This window comes from Talpa occidentalis, unplaced genomic scaffold (genome assembly GCF_014898055.3).
Source record: "Talpa occidentalis isolate TD23 unplaced genomic scaffold, MPIMG_talOcc4v2.1 talOcc4.7, whole genome shotgun sequence".
Taxonomy (NCBI): domain Eukaryota; kingdom Metazoa; phylum Chordata; class Mammalia; order Eulipotyphla; family Talpidae; genus Talpa; species Talpa occidentalis.
Window position 1 is genome coordinate 87,544,504 of NW_023605083.1, and position 21,863 is coordinate 87,566,366.

General features: G+C 38.8%; 2 protein-coding genes across 6 annotated transcripts in view; both read left to right on the forward strand.

Annotated features, from left to right (window-relative positions):
• Nucleotides 1-21,863, forward strand: part of LOC119232357 (olfactory receptor 1P1-like) — a 251,030-nt gene that overhangs the window by 145,413 nt on the left and 83,754 nt on the right. For all 5 annotated transcript variants that reach the window (XR_008549515.1, XR_005122053.2, XR_008549514.1 and 2 more), the window contains exon 7: nucleotides 13,656-13,845. The gene's annotated coding sequence lies outside the window, so the exon portion shown is untranslated. The remainder of the gene's footprint in view (nucleotides 1-13,655; nucleotides 13,846-21,863) is intronic.
• On the forward strand, nucleotides 8,358-9,311 carry LOC119232359 (olfactory receptor 1P1-like). Its single transcript, XM_037494355.1, has one exon. It carries the CDS (start codon nucleotides 8,358-8,360, stop codon nucleotides 9,309-9,311), a length of 954 nt encoding a protein of 317 aa, XP_037350252.1.

The window sequence follows — 21,863 nt, forward strand, 5'->3', positions numbered from 1 at the left end:
GGCTATTCATGGTTTTTTGTGGTGCCATATGAATTTCATCAGTATTTGTTCTATTTCTTTGAGGAATGTCATTGAGATTTTTATTGGAATAGCATTGACTCTGTATATTGCTTTTGGTAGGATGGCCATTTTAATAATGTTAATTCTTCCAATCCATGATCAGGGGATGTCATTCCATTTCTTTGAGTCTTCTTCTATTTCTTTTAACAGTGTTTTATAATTTTTTGTATTGGTATTTCACTTCTTTTGTTAGGTTTATTCCCAAGTATTTGATTTTTTTTGTTTCAATTATAAAAGGGATGGTTTTCTTGATTTCTTCTTTTTCAGACTGATTGTGTATAGGAAGGTTACTGATTTTTGTGGGTTGATTTTGTATCCTGCTACTTTACTCAACTGGTTGATTATTTCGAGTAGTTTTTCTGTGGTAGTTTAAGGTTTCTGTACGTATATTATCATATCGTCTGCAAATAGTGATAGTTTACTTCTTTCCCTATTTGGATTCCTTGTATGTCTTTCTCTTAACTTATTTCCCTGGCTAGGACCTCCGGTATTATATTGAAGAGCAGTGGTGAGAGAGGACATCCTTATCTTCTTCCTGATCTTAAAGGAAAGGCCTTCAGCTTCTCACCATTGAAAATAATATTGGGGGCCTCCCTGGTGGCACAGTAGGTTGAGCGCTGCACTGTGAAGCTGTCCGCAGCCTCTGCAGCGCGGATTTGATTCCTGGCGGGCTGACGAGAATCCCACATGGTGAAGCAGACATCTCCTGTCTCACCTGCTGCTCCCCTCAACAGTGTATTTCAGTCAGTCTGCCTGTTTTGTTCCCTGTTCTGTCTCTGGTGAATCTTCTCACCCTCCCGCGCATCTGGCCTGTACCCCAGTTCTTGTATAAAAGTAAATAAATCTTTAAAAAAAAAAGAAAAGAATATTGGCAGTGGGTTTGTCATATATGGCTTTTATCATGTTAAGGTATGTTCCTTCTATCCTGATAATTTCAAGGGCCTTCATCATAAGTGGATGTTGGACTTCATCAAATGCTTTCTCAGCATCTATTGATATGATCATATGGTTTTTATTTTTCTTTTTGTTGATGTGTTGGATTACACTGATCGATTTTCATAAGTTGAACCATCCTTGTGCCCCTGGGATGAATCCCATTTGATCATGGTGTGTTATCCCTTTGATGCATTGTTGGATTCTGTTGGCAAGGATTTTGTTGAGGATTTTTGCATCAGTGTTCATTAAGGAGATTGGTCTGTAATTTTCTTTTTTTTTTTTATGCTATCTTTGTTTGGTTTTGGTATTAGTATTATGTTGGTGTCATAGAACGTATTTGATAGTATTCCTTCTTTTTCAATTTTTTTGAAAGAGTTTGTGTAGGAGAGGCACTACTACACTGCCGAATGTTTGGTAGAATTCATTTGTAAAGCCATCTGGACCTGGGCTTTTGTTTTTCGGGAGCGCTTTGATTACTGCCTCAATTTTGCTGCTTGTAATTGGTCTGTTTAGTTGTTCTGTTTCTTCTTTGTCCAGCTTTGGATGATTATATTGTTCGAGGAATTTGCCCATCTCTCCTAGGTTGTTGAATTTGTTTGCATGTAAGTGTTCACAGTAATCTCTGATTATTCTTTTGATTTATACTGAATCTGTTGTGATTTCTCCTCTTTCATTTATAATCCTATTTATATGTGTTTTCTCACATTTTTTCTTTGTAAGCCTGGCTAGAGGTTTGTCTATTTTGTTTATTTTTTCAAAGAACAAACTTTTGGTTTCATTGATCGTTTGGGATTTTTTTTTTTAATTTCTATTTCGTTTATTTCTGCTTTGATTTTTATTATTTCCTTTCTTCTACTGGCTTTAGGGTTCTTTTGTTGTCCTTTTTCTAGTTCTTTGAGATGTGAGATTAGGTTGTTTCTTTGAGTTCTTTCCTGTTTCTTGATGTGAGCCTGTATTGCTATATATTTTCCTCTTCTGTCTGCTTTTGCTGCATCCCATACATTCCAGAATGTGGTGTCCTCTTTGTCATTCAACTCAAAGTATTTTTTAATTTCTTCTTTGATCTCCTCATTAGTCCAGTGGTCTTCCAGTAGTGTGGATTTCAATCTCCATGAAGTGGGAGGGTTCCTTGTTTTCTTTTCATGATTTATTTCTAGTTTGATGCCTTTATGATTGGAGAAGATAGTTGGAATGATTTTGATCTTCATGTATCATTGATGTTTGTCTTGTGGCCCAGTATGTGATCGATTCTGGAGAATGATCTGTGCGCACTTGAGAAAAATGTGTACTTGTATTTTTTTTGGGTGCAGTGTCCTATAGATGTCCATTAAGTCCATGAGTTCTATATCTTTATTTAGGGCTCTAGTGTCTATTTTTTGTCTTGTTCATCTGTCCATTGGTGAGAGTGGGTGTTGAAGTCTCCCACTTTATATGTATTTTCTTTAATGTCTGTTTTCAGAGCTGATAATAATTGTCTAATATATTTTGGTGCTCCTTCATTTGGTGAGCATATGTTGATGAGTGTTATTTCTTCCTGGTGTATTGTCCCCTTGATCATAATGTAGTGTCTGTCTTTGTCTCTTTTTACTTTTTTTAATTTGAAGTCTATTTCATCTGATACAAGTATAGCTGTTCCTGCCTTCTTTTTTGGTCCATTTGCTTGTAGGATTGTTTTCCCACATTTTACTTTCAGTCTATGTTTATCTTTTGTGGTTAAATGTGTTTCCTGGAGACAGCAGAAGGTTGGATTTTGTTTTTTAATCCAGTGTGTATTTTTATTGATGAGTTTAATCCATTTACATTTAGAGTTAATATTGATTTGTTGGCATCTGTGTTTGCCATTTTGTTTGTCTTTTTTTGTGATTTTATACCTTGCTTTATTCTGTTCTTCTTATTCATTCCTCTATTTTTTTGGCTTTTGGACTTCTTATAGAATTTTTTGGAGAGGGGGTTATTTGTAATGAATTTCTGGAGTTTCTGTTTGTCTGAAAAGGTCCATATTTTTTTTTTTCCATAGAGGAAGGAGAGCTTTGCAGGGTAAAGTATTCTTGGTTGGCATTTGCTGTGTTGAAGTTTGTTGAATGTGTTACTCCATTCTCTTCTTGCCTGTAGTGTTTCTTCGGAGAAGTCTGAAGTTAACTGATTGTTTTTCCCTTCTAAGTTATCTGTTTCTTCCCCCTTGCCAGTTTCATTATTTTTTCCTTTTTTTTGGACTCTTGGAAGCTCTACTATTATGTGTCTTGTTGTAGTTTTCTTTTCATTGCGGTAATTGGGTGTTCTTCTTGCTTTTTCATGTTTGGGAAGTTTTCTTCAATTATCTCCTTGAATAATTTCTCAGTTCCTTTGTCTCTCTCCTCACCTTCTGGAATGCTTATAACTCTTACATTTCCTCTCTTCATGGAGTCTGATGATTATCGAAGAATGTCTTCATACTTCTTCCTTTGCACTTCTCTCTCTTTTTCTCTTTTGGCTCTTTTTTAATTTCTGTATCTGATGGTACTGATCGGTTCTTCCATTTCATTGATTCTGTTTTCATTGGTTTTCCCAAGTTTTTTTTAATCTTCTCTAGTAATCTTTTAATCTCCTGCATTTCTTTTCTTTCCTTTCTTTTTCTTTTTTTTTAAAAAAAGATTTATTTATTTATTTATTTATTTATTTATACAAGCACTGGGAACAGTCAGAAGCACGGGAGGGTGAGAGCATTCACCAGAGCCAGAGTGGGGAACAGAACTGGCAGACCGATGAAACACACTGCTGAGTGGAGCAGCAAGCACGGTAGGAGAGGTCTGTGCACCATGTGGGACCCTCACTGGTGGCTGGGGATCGAACCAGCACTGTAGAGGCTACAGGCAACCTAGCAGCCCAGTGCTCAACTGCTGCACCACCAGGGGAGGCCCTTCTTTCCTTTCTTGAGGTCTCAATTTCGTTTTTTCAGTTCTGTGATTATTTGTCTCAAGTCATTTTTTTCCTTTTTGTTTTCTTTCTGCTTTTTAATCATGATGATCATTAATTCTCTATTTGACAGGCCAAGAAGTTCTTCCATGTCATTGTTGAGCTCTGGTGACTTTTTCTTTTTGTGGTGTCTTCCTCCTGCAGGCTTTCTTGGTTATTTATATCTTTCCTTCTCCCTGCTGTTTGCTTTCTAATTAGTTCTATGCATTGGGAAGTTGTACCACTGGTGAGCATCTCTTTGGGGTACTCCTTCAGTGATGTCAGAAACTGCTTACCAGACCGAGTCTAGCACTGTATGCTGAAACTCCACCTGGGTGTTGATGCTGTGTTGCTGGGCACTGTTCCTTACAGTTCCCTCCCTCTGTATATACTCAGTTCCAGCAGGGAATCAGCTAGTTGGTGATTTTGTTCTGGTCACTGGGAGGCCCTAGAGACCTGTACTTGCTGATCTGTGCTTTTTCCCAGTAGTTCTCTGAGAAACAGAGGCGGGCAGGGAAGCACCTCAACACAGGGGGTCTTGTTCAAGCCGGGTGCTATGTCTGCCCGGTGTTCACTCGGTGCTGTGCCCGCAGTTGTATGGATCCTGTGCCCTGAATTCTGCACTCTAAGTCTCAGTTCCAGGGCTATCAGATCCAAAACGCTGGCTGTCACCCTGTGGAGTGTCCACTATTATGGTGCATCCCACACCCAGGATCCTGAAACTGGCTCTCAGTTCCAGGATGGGGTCTTGCTCCACGCCTCATTTTCCCCCTTACCCTCGTTTGCATGACCCACCCTCTCTCAGTGCCTGAGGGTGTTTTGGGATCCCCGGTTTCCAACTATAGGGTGTTGGTGATTTTTTTCTGGTCACTAGGTGGCGCCAGAGATCTTTCCTAGTGTCCTTTGGGAACTGTTTTTTTACCCTGTCGGTCCAGGGGAACAGAGTGGGATTGGTGTGGAGCGCCTCAACGGCATGGGGGTGCTGTGTCTGCTATGTGCCCCACTGTCGTGGGGATCCCACGCCCCGAATTTCATGCCCTGGGTCTCAGTTCCAAAGTCCCCAGGTCCAGAATGCGGGCTGTAGCCCAGTTCAGTGTCCGCAGAAATGGCGCCTTTTGCACTCCGCTCCTGTGTCCAGGCGCCTGGTTTCTGATTACTCAGTGAGGGACATTCACCTCAATGAGGACTCCCACGAGTCTCCCTGCAAGCCTAGGTCCCAGGCGCAGGGTCCTGGGCAGCCGAGATCCCCGTATGTTTCCAAGTGCGCCGCTTTTCCGCACAAGCTTACTGGCTGGCCTTGGGCTATTTGTAGGTCTCCTGGGAGCCTTTGTTTTTCTCTAATGGCACCTGGAGCCATTCGTTCTCTCACCTCTGTGGCGTTTCCTGCATGGTTCTCCACAGTTCCAGTTCACAGGGTGTGGTGGCTGAAATAGTTCCTTTCTACTCACAGTCCTGCTTAATGCATAGTTTGTTCTTGTTGGCTGTTTTAGTTTTTTTTTTTTCCCTCCTTTCTGTTGGTCAGATAGTGCCAACTTTGTGGGTGGGGAAGGGTAGTAGGGTTCTGAGCTTTCCTCCCTTCTAGTCCTCTTTTATGGCTACTTTCTTCTTTGGGCAGTTTGCCAGAGTCACCCGTTTATCTTCGTGTCCCATTTCTCGCAGGGAACTGCCGCTTTTCCTCCCTATTGACTTTATTTTTTTATGAGAGGTCTTACTTGTAGCGTTTCCTTGCCACCATGTTGATCCACCTTCTATTATTCTTTTTTATTATTATTATTCTTTTAAACAATATTTTCTTCATTCTTGTTGTTAGTTTTTCTCCCTCCTATTTGTTGGTTGGAGTGTGCCGACTTTGTGGGTGGGGGAGGGTAGCAGGGTTCTGACCTTTCCTCTCAGCTTTCCTCTTTAGGCAGTTTGACAGAGTCACCTTTTTATCTTCTGTGTCCAGGTTCTCTCAGGCAGGGATCTGTCACTTTTCCTCCCTATAATTTTTTTTTTAATGGGAGGACATATAGCAGTTCCCCACTGCCATGTTGATCCTTCCACTTTATGTACCAATATCTTTATTTCTTACCTTATCATTTGGATACCTTTTATTTCTTTTTCTTGCTCTGACTGGGACATCCAATATTATGTTCAGTACCAGTGGTTATAATGGACATTTTTTTCCTTATTCCTGGTCTTAAGGAAAACTTTACAGTTGTTAACCTTTGAATAGGATGCCAATTATAGATTTGTCAGATGCAATCTTTATTGTGTTGATGCACATTCCTTCTATACCCATTTTATAGTGCGATTTTTAAGATCATAAATAGATGTTGAATCATGTTAATTTTTTTTTGCATCTATTGAGATGATGAATTAAATTTTGTCCTTTGTATTACATTAGTGGGTTTGAATATGTTAAGCCATCCTTTCATCTCTCTAATAAATCCTAAAGATCATGGTGTATGATAATTTAAATATATTATTGAATTTAGTGTGCTAGTATTTTGTTGAGGATATTTGAATATGTTCATCAGAGATATTGGTCTATAGTTTTCTTTTTTCATTATGTCCTTTTCTGACTTTGGTTTTAAGGTAATACTGGACTCAGAAAACATGGCTAGAAATGTTCCTTATCTTCAATTTTTGAAAATTTTGATAAGAATAGGTATAAGCTGTTCTCTGACAAACTGGTAGAATTCATTAATGAAGCTATTTGGTCCTGGGCTTTTTATTTGGGAAGAGACTTTGGATTATTGTTTCTATAACTTCTTTACTCAAGTTTGGTCTATTCAGATTTTCTATTTCAGGAATGCATGATTCTAAGAATTGTTCATTTCTTCTAGATTATCTAATTTGTCAGCATATATGTTTTCATAGTACTCTATCGTGGTCATGTATTTCTCTTCTGTCCTACCTTCTATACTTTTTTTTTAACCTTTGTTTTCTTTTTTTCTTTCTTGCAAATGCTTGTGTGGAGGGCTGACTTTCAATAAAATGTAGCAAGGAAGCTGCTCTGCTACATGTGAAACCCCATAAGCAGATCATCTAAGAATAGTTTAGCACCAGGCATCTCACAAACATGTGCGACACATGACAGGAGAAGGGGCGCCCTGTATCCTGGAAGAGGTGGCTCTAGGTTCTGGCACCTAGCACCCTCACCCTACACATGGCCTGCAAGTGTCTCTTGTTTTTAATTATTTCTTTGTGAGTCTTTTTTCTTTGTGAGTCTTTTTTTCTTTGTGAGTCTTACAATAAGTCTGTCAGTTTTGCTAATCTTTTCAAGGAACCAATTCTTTGTTTCATTCTTCATTGTTTAAAGAATGATCTCAATATATCTTTCCAAAATAACTGCTTTATAACTGGTTTCTGGCAGAATGGATAATATGAAACTATGTCTGAAAGCCATATACATCAGAACAGGTAAAGCATGGCACCTGAGACAGCATCAGGTAGAGAACCCTTGTCAGTTTAAATAAACTGAAGGAAATGAAAGTAAGTGAGTTAATTAAAGAATAAGACAGAGAACTTGAGCCCAGGAACAACTTCCAGAAACAACCTCCAGTTACCACTAGGAAAGCTGCGTGAGTTCTGAGCTTTTCAACAAGCATTATACATAGTGTGCAAGGTGGTTACACGAAACATTTCAAGGATTTCTACAAAGAAAATCTGGGTAGGGATTTAGTAAATACATCTATCTGATGTTGTCTATGCTTTGAGGAAAACAAAAAGACTTGTAAATTTTCCCATATTTAGAGCATAATGGTCTGACAAACTGAGAGTGCTAGCAATGTCATAAATCTTGGAGTTGACATCCTTTGAAGTTACTAGTTTGTCTGAAGGAAACAGTTTTCAAATTTTTACCACAGAAAGAGCAGTTTAATCAAAAGCAGTCTCTTCACAGGATCAGACCATCTGCTTGCTGAATCTTGATTGCCCCCATGAATTGGGATCAGAGAGTCGGCTATCCACTTTATTATTAGCTTTGATTAAGAGCCTGATTCAAATTTTACCAGAGTTTAATATAACCAATTATTAAATTGAAAATTCTTAAGGTTAAGAATGTTATTGTATTGTTTACCTATGACAGTATCAGCTCCAGAGTTGGTTCTTAGTATCTGAGAAATGAATGAATGAGAACTTTATAACTCCCCTAAAAGTACAACTGAACTAACAGAAACCTAAGAAATTTGGGAAAGAAAGTATGGAGAAATAAAAAGACTATTTAAATTCTTTTAAATTGTGCTTCCCACATTTCCTAGTACATTGTATTATTTATTTTATTTTTATAAATACACTGTATATATGGTTTGAGTAACAGAAATGCATAACATCCTTCTGTCTTCTCCAGATTTAAGAAAATGGCACATTTATCAACCATTTAGAGAAATATGTTTAGCATATTTTAAAGATTCTCAATCAAGGTCTCTTTCTGTGACTTCAAAGTCATGGCACAAGGGAACCAGACCAGCAGTTTTGAGTTCCTCCTCTGGGGACTCTCAGAGAGGCCAGAGCAGCAAGGTGCCCTCTTCCTGGTATTCCTGTGCATGTACTTGGTCACTGTGACTGGCAACCTGCTCATCATCCTGGCCATTGCTACTGACACACGTCTCCACATGCCCATGTACTTCTTCCTTGCCAGCCTGTCCAGTGCAGACATCCTTTTCGTCTCCACCACTGTGCCAAAGGCCCTCGTGAACATCCAGACCCAGAGCAAATCTATTTCCTATGGGGGATGCCTGACCCAGCTCTACTTCTTCTTGACTTTTGGGGACATGGACAGCTTTCTCTTGGCCACAATGGCCTATGACCGCTATGTGGCCATCTGCCAACCTCTCCACTACACGATGATTATGAGCCCCCTCCGCTGCATCTTCCTGATCACTGTCTGCTGGACCCTTACAAATATTACCTCTTTGATCCAGACCATACTCACACTTCAACTTTCCTTCTGCTCTAACAGAATTATTCCTGACTTCTACTGTGATCTACAACCCTTGATAAAGTTGGCTTGCTCTGACACTAAGGTCAATGACCTTTCACTCCTCTTGCTTGGGGGAACATGCATTTTAGTCCCCTTTACACTCATCCTGATCTCTTATATCCGCATTGTTACAGCCATTCTCAGGCTCCCCTCTGCCCAGGGGAGGCGCAAGGCCTTCTCTACCTGTGGGTCTCATCTTGCTGTTGTTGCCCTGTTCTTTGGAACAGTGATCAGGGCTTATCTGTGCCCCTCACCCCCTTCCTCCAACTCAGTGGAAAAGAATACAGCAGCTGCTGTGATGTACACAGTGGTGACTCCCCTGCTGAACCCCTTCATTTACAGCCTGCGGAACAAGGACATGAAGGGAGCTCTGGGGGTTCTTTTCAGGGGAAAAGTCTCCTTCTTGAGGGGGCAGTAACTTCTGCAGAAAAACTACGGGTGTGTTCTGTGCCATCAGTGAGAAACTTTAGAGAAACTTTTTTCTCAAGTGTCTCATTTCTGAATTCCACTTGTGCTGTGTGCCACCCTCATCTTCAATTCCCCAATATGAGTTGGTTATTTTTGAGGACATCAAGACTTACATTTTGATAATATGTTAAGAATTGCTTATTAACTTTAAAGTAATCTGTCCTAACAGATTTGCTTATTTATTTTCTTATTTTATATTACTTTAGTTTTATTTTACTTGAAATAACTTCACAAGGAGAAATGTCTTTTGCCTTATTTAAAATCTTAAAGTCTCTGTAGCCTTTTATGTTACTTTTAAAACTCAATCAATAAGGTCATGGAAAATGTATTAATGATCATATGGTTAGCAAGAAAGTTCAATATTGGATGGCAAATAGTTTACAACTATAAGTAGAAAGTATATTTTTCCTATAATAATAGGAAGTTATGTAAAGAGTTAAAGTCTCAATGTTATCATTCAAAAATCTTTGCAAACATTAAAAGAAGGCTTTCAACAATACAGGCATGTTTATTTTCAATAAATAAATAAATAATGAAAAGATATATCAATTTAAATTGCATATTATGGTAAAAAAGTGTCTTCTTTCTTATCTGCCTAACTCATGACTGATTGCGAATGCTAATTGTCACATTTGTAGTAAAGGATATGTCTTCTCAAACTTCTTTGGGTTGAATGAATGAATCTTGCTTCAGTAAAGATTAAAACCTACTTAAGTTATATTTATTTGTAACAGTGAAGATATGGGAACAACTTCAAACTCCATTGATGGGTGAATGAGTACAAAATATGTGATACAGACACACATACACACACACATGAAATAGTCTTTGGTTATAATAAAATGAAAATTTTCCATTTGTCACAATATGAAGATCTTATGCTAAGTGAACTAAGTCAGATGGAGAATATATGTCCTCATTTGTAGAAAACAGAGAAAGCAAAAGATCAAACAAAACAAAAGAGAAACAAATTCTTAGATAGAGGACATATATGTTGCTACCAGATGAATATGGAGGTGACAGGTAAATGGGGTGAAGAGAGTCAGTTGCATGGTGATCTATGGAAAGTAGACTTTAGATGGTGGTCATGAGGTAGTGTGTACATAAGTAGAATTATAATCATGTACATCTGAAGCTACTACAAATTCATAAATTGATCTTACCTCAATAAATGCATTTTATAAAGATAATTTGGACTTATGATTTTTATTTATACAGTATAAAATTCACAATTCCATACCAAGGCTGAAAATGAATGTAAATTGATTGTCTCGGGTGAGGGCATGAAACAAACTCACTGAAGAGCTTTGTGAGGAAAACCTATGGATTGTTACCCAGGAAGCTACAATCAACCAATTTAGATGAATCTACTTTTCTGTGAAGTGAAGTTTTGGTAGCTGAGCTTCCCACCTAAGTGGAAATTTGTGTGGAAAATGACAATGGTTTGGCAATTATGAAAGAGGAAGTGCCCCAAATTGAGATGTCACCCAGATGGCAACAAAGGAGCTTCTTTGCTTCAATCCAAGAGGAACAATAACAGTTAGAGAGACGATACACCCAGAGTGCAGAGGTTGGGGTGAACCTAGAGTCCTCTTTGGGCCTCAGAGACCAACACAGACTGCACAGAGCAGATCCAGAGGGGAGACATATTTTATTGAAAGGAAGTGTGTGAAGAGAAAAGCCTGAAGGATGTGGACTGGGGTGTAAGACATGGAGGGCGGTTCCTTTTGTAGCCAGGGTCCCAGGGGAGGGGAGAGTGAAATGTTATGAAAGCTCGCACCCTTGATTATGGGAGAATGTTGGTTTGTTTTAATGACATACCATTGGTTTACCATACTTTATAAGTTTCAGTGGCATAACTTAAATAGCCTCAACAAAACACCTCAATAAATGTATATATATCACACTACTTCCACCACAAAAGCTCTAGTACCATGCACCACTATCATTGACTCCTTTCTCTCCATTTCTCCCACCCTCCTTCCTTTCCCCTCTGGTAACCACCATTTTTGTTGTAAGGCCTAGTCATTTTGTTGTATTTGTTTGTTTCTTTATATTCTACATGTTAGAATATGTTTCTTTAGGGCCTCCCCAGTGGCACAGCAGTTGAGCGCTGGGTTGCGAAGCTGCCTGCGGCCTCTGCAGCACCGGTTCGATCCCCGGCTGCTCCCCGGCCACCGGAGGAGGGTCCCACATGGCGCGCAGACCTCTCCTCCCGCCCGCTACTCCCCTCAGCAGTGTGCTTCAGTCCTTCTGCCTGCTCTGCTCCCCGCTCTGACTCTGGTGAATTCTCTCACCCTCCCGCACTTCTGACTGTACCCAGTGCTTGTATAAATAAATAAATAAATAAATAAATCTTTTTTTTAAAAAAAGAATTCTTTATATTCTACACATTAGTATTTGTCTCTCTCTGACTGAATTTGCTTAGCATAATCACCTCAGTTTCCATCTATGTTGTTACAAATGGTAAGATTTCATTTTTAATAGCTGAATAGTATTCCATTATGTATATAACACACATCATGTATATAAATCTTCTTTATCCAGTCATCTGTTGATGATTATTTAGCCTGTTTCCATGCCTTGAATGTCACAAATAGTGCTGCATGAACTTTGGCAGGCATGTTTTTGAATTAGTATTTTCATGTCCCTTGGGTAGATACCCAGAAGTAGAATTGTTGGATCTATTTTTAATTCTTTGAGGAACCTCCCTGCTGTTTTCCATAAGGGCTATAATGTCATGGTATCATTACTAAATTTAAAAACTAAAGCCCTGGGGCCTCCCTGGTGGCACAGGGGGTTGATTGCAGACTTGTGAGGCTGTCCCCAGCCTTTGTGGTGTAAGTTCAACATGGAGCAGCAGACCTCTCTTGTGCCGCTGGCTGCTCCCCTCAGCAGTGTGTTTCGGTACATCTGCCTGTTCTGCTCCCCGCTCTCTCTGGTGAATCTTCTGACCCCACCCCAGACTCTGGCCTGCACCCCACTTCTTAAAAAAATAACCTTAAAAAAAAACGAAAAACAAAACTAAAGTCTCTTTCCTAGCCCAGCAAGCAAGTTTGGGACGCTTGAATGGACAAAGGGAGTGGATGGGACTGCCATGGAAACTGACCCATTATGCTGCTGAGCCAGATCATGAGTCAGGACACGCTCAAGATCAGTCACCCGAACCAGTCAATGATACCTGGAGTATAAACAGAACCTCAAACCCCTCACTCTCTGTGCAGGAAACCTCTCCTGGTGCTCCTCTTATCAGTGCATTTCAATAAATCTGCCTTTTCTGTTCTCGATTCTGTCTCTGGTGAATTATTATTATTAATACACCTTACTACTGTATTTTTTTTCCTCTCTCGTTATTACCTAAATAATGGTGCCTTTCAGTGGTAGCTTACACATCCCCACAGATGTTGAGTATGTTGGTTGTTAATGGCTCAGCATTACCTTTCCCTGGACAAGTCCTTAAGCACCCTCCCTCACAGCCCTGGGAGGCAAGAGGGTGGTCAGTGGTAAACTACTGACAGACATAGGTGGACAAAGCTGTACCTTACCTCGAGATGGGACTGACTCAATGGGTGCAATTCTTGATCCCGCAATCTTCTCAAGGCCGTGCTAACATGAATGTGCTGAGTCCATATCCCTGCTTATCTGCATCTTCTGAGAGCCTTCATAAGCTACCTTCATAATTACCATGAGTGTCTGTGCTTCTAGGGCTCCTCACTAAAGATAACTAATATTGCCAAAGACTCTCCAAAATGGTTTAACCAGTTTGTACAGTTGAGGCAGTGCTGTAATTCTAAAAAAGAAAAGCATTTATAGAGCCAAGGAAAAAGCTTCCAGGAATGGAAAAAATAAAAAACAAAAACAAAACAAAAGACCTGAGGTGTAAGGTCTTTTATCTTTGTCTGAAAGGTATTTCTTTGGAATTTCAAAGAACTGAAAGATAGATAATATGGCTGAAGATATGGGATTAAAAAGAATGAGGATGATAATGGTTGAGGATGTATAAATATGCAACAGGGAGACAAGATAAGGATAAAGCTGCTTTTTTAGTGTAATAAACTATTGTTGAAATTATTAAACAGGATTGTGACAGTGTTCAATAATGACCTTAAGAAAATTTCTCTGCTTGTGTGTAGAGAATTGGTAGCAGAGATAAGAGAAGCAGGGAATTGCATGTCCACAATGCAAAGAGAATGGATTGTAAAAATTACAGTATTAATGCAAAAAGTAAGGAATATAATGATATCTGTGACAGTTTTAACACTTTGTGTATTTTCTATGACTTTTTATTTCACAGTATTTTCCTGATGGAAGAGCAGAATGCACGTGCAGCATGGCTGCAGACATGCTAGTGAAGTGGGTCTGTGTTGGATCTCAGCTCTGATCACATGGCAGCAGCAGCTGCACTTCAAGGACCACTGCTGGACACTCCCTCTAGGGAAGGCAGCTGCTGGTGACCCAGGAGCCACTTTCATCCAGGATCTAAGGTAGAACAACAAGCTTGTTCAGAGTCTGATATTTTCTGGAGCCCACAGCCCCAGTGTACTTTAGTCCTCAAGGTCTGCTGATTGTAGCCCAGATACCATTGTGTCCCACTATGTTCCCTTTCTTCCCCCACCCCCATGCTTATAGTGATCTTCATAGAAAAAATGCAATTTGGACAAGGAATGCCCTTGGATTCATACATTTTCTACTGTCTCCTCCTCATAAGAAATACTAATTTCTGCAGCAATCTTTGGTGGCTTATAGAATGTCATTTCAGATATTGGTGATCAAAGGGGATACTTTTTGGATGGAGGCGGTGACCATCTAGTTCAGCCTAAGACATAGAAAATTAATAAGATTCTTAGAGAAAGATCCCATTACTGCTGGACCACATCCTCTTCATTCCCAGAAACTGCTCCTGAGGGAATTTATAGGGCATGGGGCAATTACTGAGCTTCAGTCTCCCACAGGACCGCTGAGCGACTTATACTGAGGTTACTTGGGAAATAAATGAATAGCACAAGTTCCCTTATAGCACAGAGCTGAGAACACCTGAGGCATTTCTGATGTTAATGACAAGGAACCACCTTCTCTGCAGTGCTGCTGCTTTTGGGATTCAGAAAACTTGCTGGAGCAGAGGCAGGCAGCCTGTACATGAGGCTGTTATGTTCATTGCTCATGGTGGGACAGCCTCTGAGCCCTCAGCAATTTTCATGTTAATTTCATGATGTAGAGGATGGAATAAGAAGCAGTAGGTCTTTGGTGGTCGTGACTGAGCCTGATAGAAGTAAGAAGGTAAGCTCCTCAGCTGGGATGGGACACAAGCTCCAGTGCAGACCCTTTGGGCACCGCAAACACAGACCAAGCATGCCCTAATGCAGTCAAGATATGACGGAAAATAAGGGGCACAGAAAAAAGGTGTTGGAGGAGACAGGAGATGGACATAGGAAGGCTTCATAATCGAGGAGAACAGAAAGGACCAGAGCCAGCCCACGGGACTGGGAAGGGGAGAGGAAAGGGACTGGACTGGTGAGAAAGTGTTTCTTTTCACACACAGAAAAATCCCAGGGTGAATATTTGGGAATGGCTGTGGATTTCATATTCTGTCCCCCATGGTGGAGCTTAAAAATCTGGGCACATTAACTTAGAGAGTCTGTGTTTGGACTGAGAGATACTATGCTATGGGACTGATCCTTGGCATTAAGTAGTCTCAATTTGGGTGGAAATGGAAACTGTCCGACTGGTCTTTTATTCTGCAACAGGTATGCCTACAAACTTTCTATAAAACAACGTGATTTTACCACTTTCAGACTTAAAAGGTTCAGGACAATTCATAGGATCAGTGAAAAATATCCCTCCTCTACACATCCACAAATTCATGAGCTTTCCTTTCTGTTCCTCTCATATTTATGGGTCTCTGTATTCTGAAGGTAAAATAGAGTAGCTCAATTATGTATTTTCCAGTATTGATGCCCTTTATCACTTAGTCACCATATGTTTATTGAACAACCTTTTGTGTTAAGCTCTTTCTTTCAGGTGGGAAACTGGACTTCATGAAGTGAGTATTCTCTAGCATGTGGTGTGTAAAACGAGGTGTTACCATTAACATCAGAACACCTGAAATGATGTAGAAAGTTTGCAAAGTCCCCTTAGGAATATTTGTGGTGAGACCTTTGGGTTTAGCAAGACTTAATGAAAGATGGAGGTGGGAGGTGGAGGTACAGACAGTGTTTTAGGCAGCAGGTACAATTGAAAACATCTAGAGACAGGAATGGGGGAGTTGAGGGACTGTGTGTTGAAGTAGCTGGAAATTATCACTTTGGTGCTAAGAAAACAGGCAGAATGTCAGGTTGACGGTGGTTGTGATTGGGGCAAGTCAGTGGGAGACTGTTCATTATCAAGCAGGTACTGATGGGAGGAATTCAGGAGACTGGACTGGTGGAGTCATCAGCTGGAGACTACCAGGAGAATGGACAGCCAGCTGTCTAATAGAAAGCTATTTGACACCCCATGTTAGCTTTGCCAGTCTCTCCAGCAAGCACAAGATGTCAGTATCTGACATTAGGAGTCACAAGAGTGAAGTGCAGATCCAACTCCTGCTGATACCAGTGTCTGACCTTGGCGTGATCCACTCAACCTCTTGAGCCTCCCTTTCCACATTTGCCACTGGAAGACAGCAATGTCTACTTCTACTTTTCTCTGGAGGGGATTTTGAAGTTCCTAGGTCAGGGTCCCTAGAAGAATTCACTGAATGCAGGTTCCTTTCTGTTCACACCTCCAACATCTTTCCCTCCTTATCATGGAAACTCTGCCAGGAACATACTTTTCAGAAAATGTTCTTACTTTTAGTGACTGTCTTCTGAGCCTGTATTCCCAGTTCTTGCAGAGCCGGGATGTTGGGACCTGCCCTCATCAGCAGAGGTGACACTGCCCCCAGAGATCTGTGAACCCCGGTGTTTCTGTATAGCCCCTGTGAACCAGGCTCCTTCAGGCATCTCAAAGCACTGTTCATCCTCCTCCCCTGTCTGTGCACCTCTCTGTCACTTGTGGAGACATGTGGCTGACAGCACAAAGAACAACCCCCCCATGCTCTCCTGTCTCCTGCTCCATCTCTGTGCAGACTCAGTAAGACTGAGCCCCCAACAGTCCACTCCACTATATGAGTTTGTCCCTCCATGACTATGACCTCTAATTCCTCAAAGAGCATTGAAAGTGCTGTGAAGGGCGCCCAGTTCATCCTTCCTTTTGGCATCTTGAGGATCCCATCTTCCACTGCAGAGGGACTGAGAGTGATGAGGAGTTCCCCCCAAACAGAGCATCACTTTTTTTGAATTGGACCCCATCTTACCTGTGATGATAATATATAATCTGCATACTTCTTGACATTGTCCAGATGTGTTTTTTAAGGTTTTTGTTAACTATTGAGTGTTATTTTTTAAATTTTATTTTAAATTTTATTTTATATAATTTTTACATCATTTTTCATTTTTGTACCTGTAGTTAATATTCTGTTTTATACCTTATCCTATATTATTAAATAATCTTCAAAATTTGGTTTTAGTGATGTATGGTTTTTCTCCTCTTTCTAATCATGCACACATACCCGTCCCCTCCCATCTTTCCCCTCCAGCAACTCTGTGCCTCTCTCAGGCTCTGAGGAATCCATGTTTCCTTTTGTCTCAACAGTGATGTCACTTCCTGTGATAGGTATCCCTGACCAATAAGCTCAATAAAGAGACATTCAGTGTTTTCCAGTGGCTTCCTATGCCCTCTCCTATAACAGGTTACAAGTATAAATTGAGTTTCTATGAAGATAACATGGTGAACAATTCAGATAGAGAACTTACTCATAGAGAAAAAAAAACTGGAAAAGTGAATACATACAAGATAATCTTAGCAAGTATAGGATGCCATGCAAGTTATAAACATGACAACATGGTGGAGAGTAACTGGGGTGTCAGTCTGATTTTTTTTAATGGATATGTCTAGAAAGAACTCTGAGACAATTGGCTTAAAAGTTGAGATTCAAGGCCTCCCTGGTGGCGCATATGTTAAAGTCTCAGTGCCCTCAAACTACCCCCAGCCAGTGAGTATGAGTTCTATCCTGGACCACTTTACTAACTCATATGGCATAGCAGACCTCTTCTGTCTCACCCGCTGCTCTCTTCAGCAGTGTATTTCAGTAGATCTGCCTGTTCTGTTCCCCACTCTGTCTCTGGTGAATCCTCTCACCCCCCACACTTCTGGCCTATACCTCAGTTCTTCTATGCATAAATAAATACAAAATAAATCTTTTTTTAAAAGGTTGATATTCAGTAATTTAATTGCAATTGTACTTTATATTTCAGTTTGGGGAAGAGTCAGTTTTTTTGTGATAATAAATTCTCAGCTAAGTACACAGTATAGAATTTTTCATATCTAGATTGAGTTTTGTCATTAAATATAATTTTATTTACATACATAGGTCTTCTGTTTTGCTTGCTATACTTATTCCTCAGTATTTCATAGCTTTTTTTTTCTGCTGAGATTTTCTTACACCTGGGTCTATCGTGGTTTTGTTAGAATGGAGAAAATATGTTATATATAATTTTCTCCTATCCAGCCTTTTTTATATGACTAAATTTTCTGTATCCAGCCTTTTTTATATGACTAAATTCTCTATATCCTCAGAAGCTTACACTGTCCTTGGCGGTATTTATCACTCACTAGTATTCGTTGAATGAATTAATGTCATACAATTAGACCAGAAATTACTTCTCTCATTGCCTTATGGCAGAGTTTCTCTTTGAAGAGAGAAAATGTAGATCACCCAGAAGAACAGTGGCAGAGTCAACTTGATATGAGTCAAGGTTTTAAATTTTGAGAGATTTGGATTAAGACTTGGGTCTACCACTTAAAACTGTGAACTTGACATGTTATAGTTTTACTTCATTTGTTTGAATGTGAATGTCCACATCTGCAAAGAAGCTTATAGTTTCTGCTTCATCCCGTAATGTGAAGTTAAATTATACAAGTAAACTTTGGGTATTGTTCTGGAGAGCAATTCCTCAATGTATGTTGATTGCTATTTAAAATTGATTGATCAATGTTTATTTTTTGAAATAGAAATATTCCAGGTTATGATAATTCATAGATTATTTATCCTTCAATAATTATGTGCAAAAATCAGAGAACAATTTAGATTTTCAAATGAAGTTCTCTTATTTCAATTTCAGTACAATTTGCATCAGACTCATATATTTCCCTTTTTTTTTTTAAATCTTGGATTAAATCTCAGTTCTCCACTCCTAAAATATCATTTCTTTTCTCACTATTTTTATCTTTTTGAATTTTATCTGAATTTTTTTAGGAAATAGTAAATTGCTCTAGAAAATGGCTGATCCTTTTTGTAGTCTCCATGTTAATGTTATCATACCCTATGCAAATTTTGTAAATGCACATCTTATGCTGAAATATTTAAAAGTAAACTCTAAACATCCTATGCTAAATATTTAGCATTCATCTCTAAAAATCTTTTCCCCCATACTAAGGCTTGTGATTTCATTTCTTAATTTATAAAATTGCTGCATTTCATACATTCAAGATGTAGAACATATAACTTTGATACACTTACATGTCATAAAATGATTGCCATTGAAGCAATACTTATTATATTTAATCATTACAGGTCAATATTACTGTCTATATTCATTATACTGTACATTAGATCTCTGTGACTTATCTAATACTTATTATAAGTTGTACCTTTAAATGCCATTAGTTTATCCATCCCCTGCCCCCTGGTTATCAACCAGTTTCCAAGTTTGATTGTTGGATTTCACATATAAACTATATTATATGGTACTTGTCTTTTCCTGACTTATCATAATGTGTTCAAGGTCCGTCTATGTTGTTACAAATGGCAGGCTAGCCTCCTTTCTCATGGGTGAATAAAATTTATTGTGTTTCTATGCCATGTCTTTTTTATACTTTCATGGGCACTTGGGGTTATTTCCATATCTTGGCTATTGTGAACATTATTGTGATAAAAATGGAAAATCCTATTTTCATTTCCTTTGGGTATATACCCAGAATGGATCTATTTTCAATTTCTTTTTTTTTTTAAACATAATCAGTATTTGAATTTTAGACTTTTTTTTTTTTTAAAGGTTTATTTATTTATTTATGCAAGCACTGGGTAGAGTCAGAAGCGTGGGAGGGTGAGAGAATTCACCAGAGCCAGAGCGGGGAGCAGAACAGGCAAACTGACGAAGAAGTACACTGCTGAGGGGAGCAGTGGGTGGCAGGAGAGGTCTGTGTGCTATGTGGGACCCTAGCCTGGCGGCCCGGGATCGAACCGGTGCTGCACAGGCTGCGGCGGGCAGCTTTGCAACCCAGCACTCAACCGCTGTGCCACCAGGGAGGCCCTATTTTCAATTTCTTGAGGAACTTCCATATTGTTTTTCATTAGTGATACCATAGTTAGATTAATTCACATTCCCACAAACAGTTTTTGGGGTTCCTTTTTCACCATATTCTTGCCAGCACCTATTTTCTGTCTTCTTGAGACAGCTATTCTAACAGGTTTGAGGTGGTATCTTATTGTGGTGTTGGTTTGTATTTCCCTGGTGATTACTGTGTTGAGATCTTTTAATGTTCCTTTTGGCCACTTTGATGACTATTATGGGAAAAAAAATGTCTTTTTTCTTGTTCATTTTTATTGAGTTGTCTGGTTTTGATTATTAAGTTGTTAATTCTTTATATATTTTGCATATTAACCCATTATCTAATAAGTGGTTTACAAATTTTTCTTCCATTTTGTGGAATGATATTTTGTCTTTTGCTGGCCAGAAGCTATTTGTGTTTGATGTAGCCCCATTTGTTGATGTAGTCCTATTTGTTGACTTTATTGTTTTTGCTTTTGTCATCATGTCCAGAATACTATTGCCAAGACCACTCACTATCAATGAGGTCCTTTTATGTTTCTTCTGGCGTTTTGTGGTATGTCTTATGTTTCCTCTGTCTCCATTTCAAGTTAATGTCTGTGCAATGTTGTGAGATAGGGATCCAGTTTCTCTGTTCTGTTCCCCTCGTCTGTGTCTTCTACTTTTGTGCTAAAACCATACTATTTTTATTGCTATGTTTTCGTAGTGTATTTTGAAACCAGGAAATATCATACTATTGATTTTGTTCTTTTTTCTCAGGATCACTTTGGCTATTTGAGATCTTTTGTGTTTCCACATAAGTTTTAGGACCATTTCTTCTATTTATGTTATGAATGCTTTCAATGTTGATGTAGAGTGCTTTGAATTTGTTTGAATTTCGGTGGTATGGAAATTTTAACAGTGGCATTCTTCTCATCCATGAACAAAGTATTGTAGTTTTTATTTTACAGATGTTTTACTTCCTTGTTTGTTTATTCTTTATTATGTAATTGTTTGCTGTGGTACTGTGAATGCAGTAGCTTTCTTTATGTCTTTTCCTGATGTTTCATCATTAGTGTGAAGGAAGGTCCCTGATTTCTGTAAGTTGGTTGCGTAACCTACTACTTCTTTGAAATCATCAATCAATTCCTACAGATTTTGTTTTGTTTCTGATCTTAGTGGAAATGTTTTCAGCATTTTACAATTATCATGTTGGCTCTTGGTTTGTCATATGTGACTTTTATAGTGTTTAGATGTTCCATTTATCCCCATTTCATTGAGACTTTTTATTATAAATGGATGTTGAATCCTGTTGAATACATATTTTCAATATATACCTATCTATCTATATATATTGCATCCCTGGGATGAAAACAACTTGACTGTGGTGGATAGTTCTCTTATTTTCTTTATACAAAGTCAATACATAAAATCAGCAAACAATGTATCAGAAGATAGGAAAATAAAGGAAACTATGCTATTAACAATCACACAAAAATGAATGATATGCCTGGGAGTGAACTTTTTTTTTAATTTTTAATGAATTTATTTTTTTAATTAATATTTTATTTTATATAATTCTTACATCATTTTTCATTTTTGCACAATGAATGCATTATCATTTTGGTTATATTCCCCATACAATTGCACCCCCGCCTAGGAGTAAACTTAATGAAGGAGAAGGACCTATATATCGAAAACTATAAGAAAAAGGAAATAAAGGAAGACACAATGAAATGGAAAAATATACTGTGCTCATACATCGCAAAATGGCCACATACCTAAAACAATTTACAGATTCAACACATTATCTATAAAACCCCATGACTTTTTTCAAGGAAATTGAACAATTATGAAACATGTATGGAACCACAAAAGACCCTGAATTATTAAGAAACATAAACAAGATTTTGTGTTCTATTTTTTTCCTTATCATGATGAAAAATTTATTATAAGGCAGGTTGGTGGTGGTATACTTCATTTGCTATTGTTGGTCTGTGAAAGCCTTTATATCTCCATCATATTTTAATAATAATTTTGCAGAGTAGACTGTTTTTGGCTGGCAGTTTTAATTGTTTTAGAATCATGAATGTGTCAGTCCACTTTCTTCTAGCCTT

What these genes read in the sequence shown, in the direction of transcription:
- LOC119232359 (XM_037494355.1), top strand. Translation starts at nt 8,358, where the DNA reads ATGGCACAAGGGAACCAGACCAGCAGTTTTGAGTTCCTCCTCTGGGGA.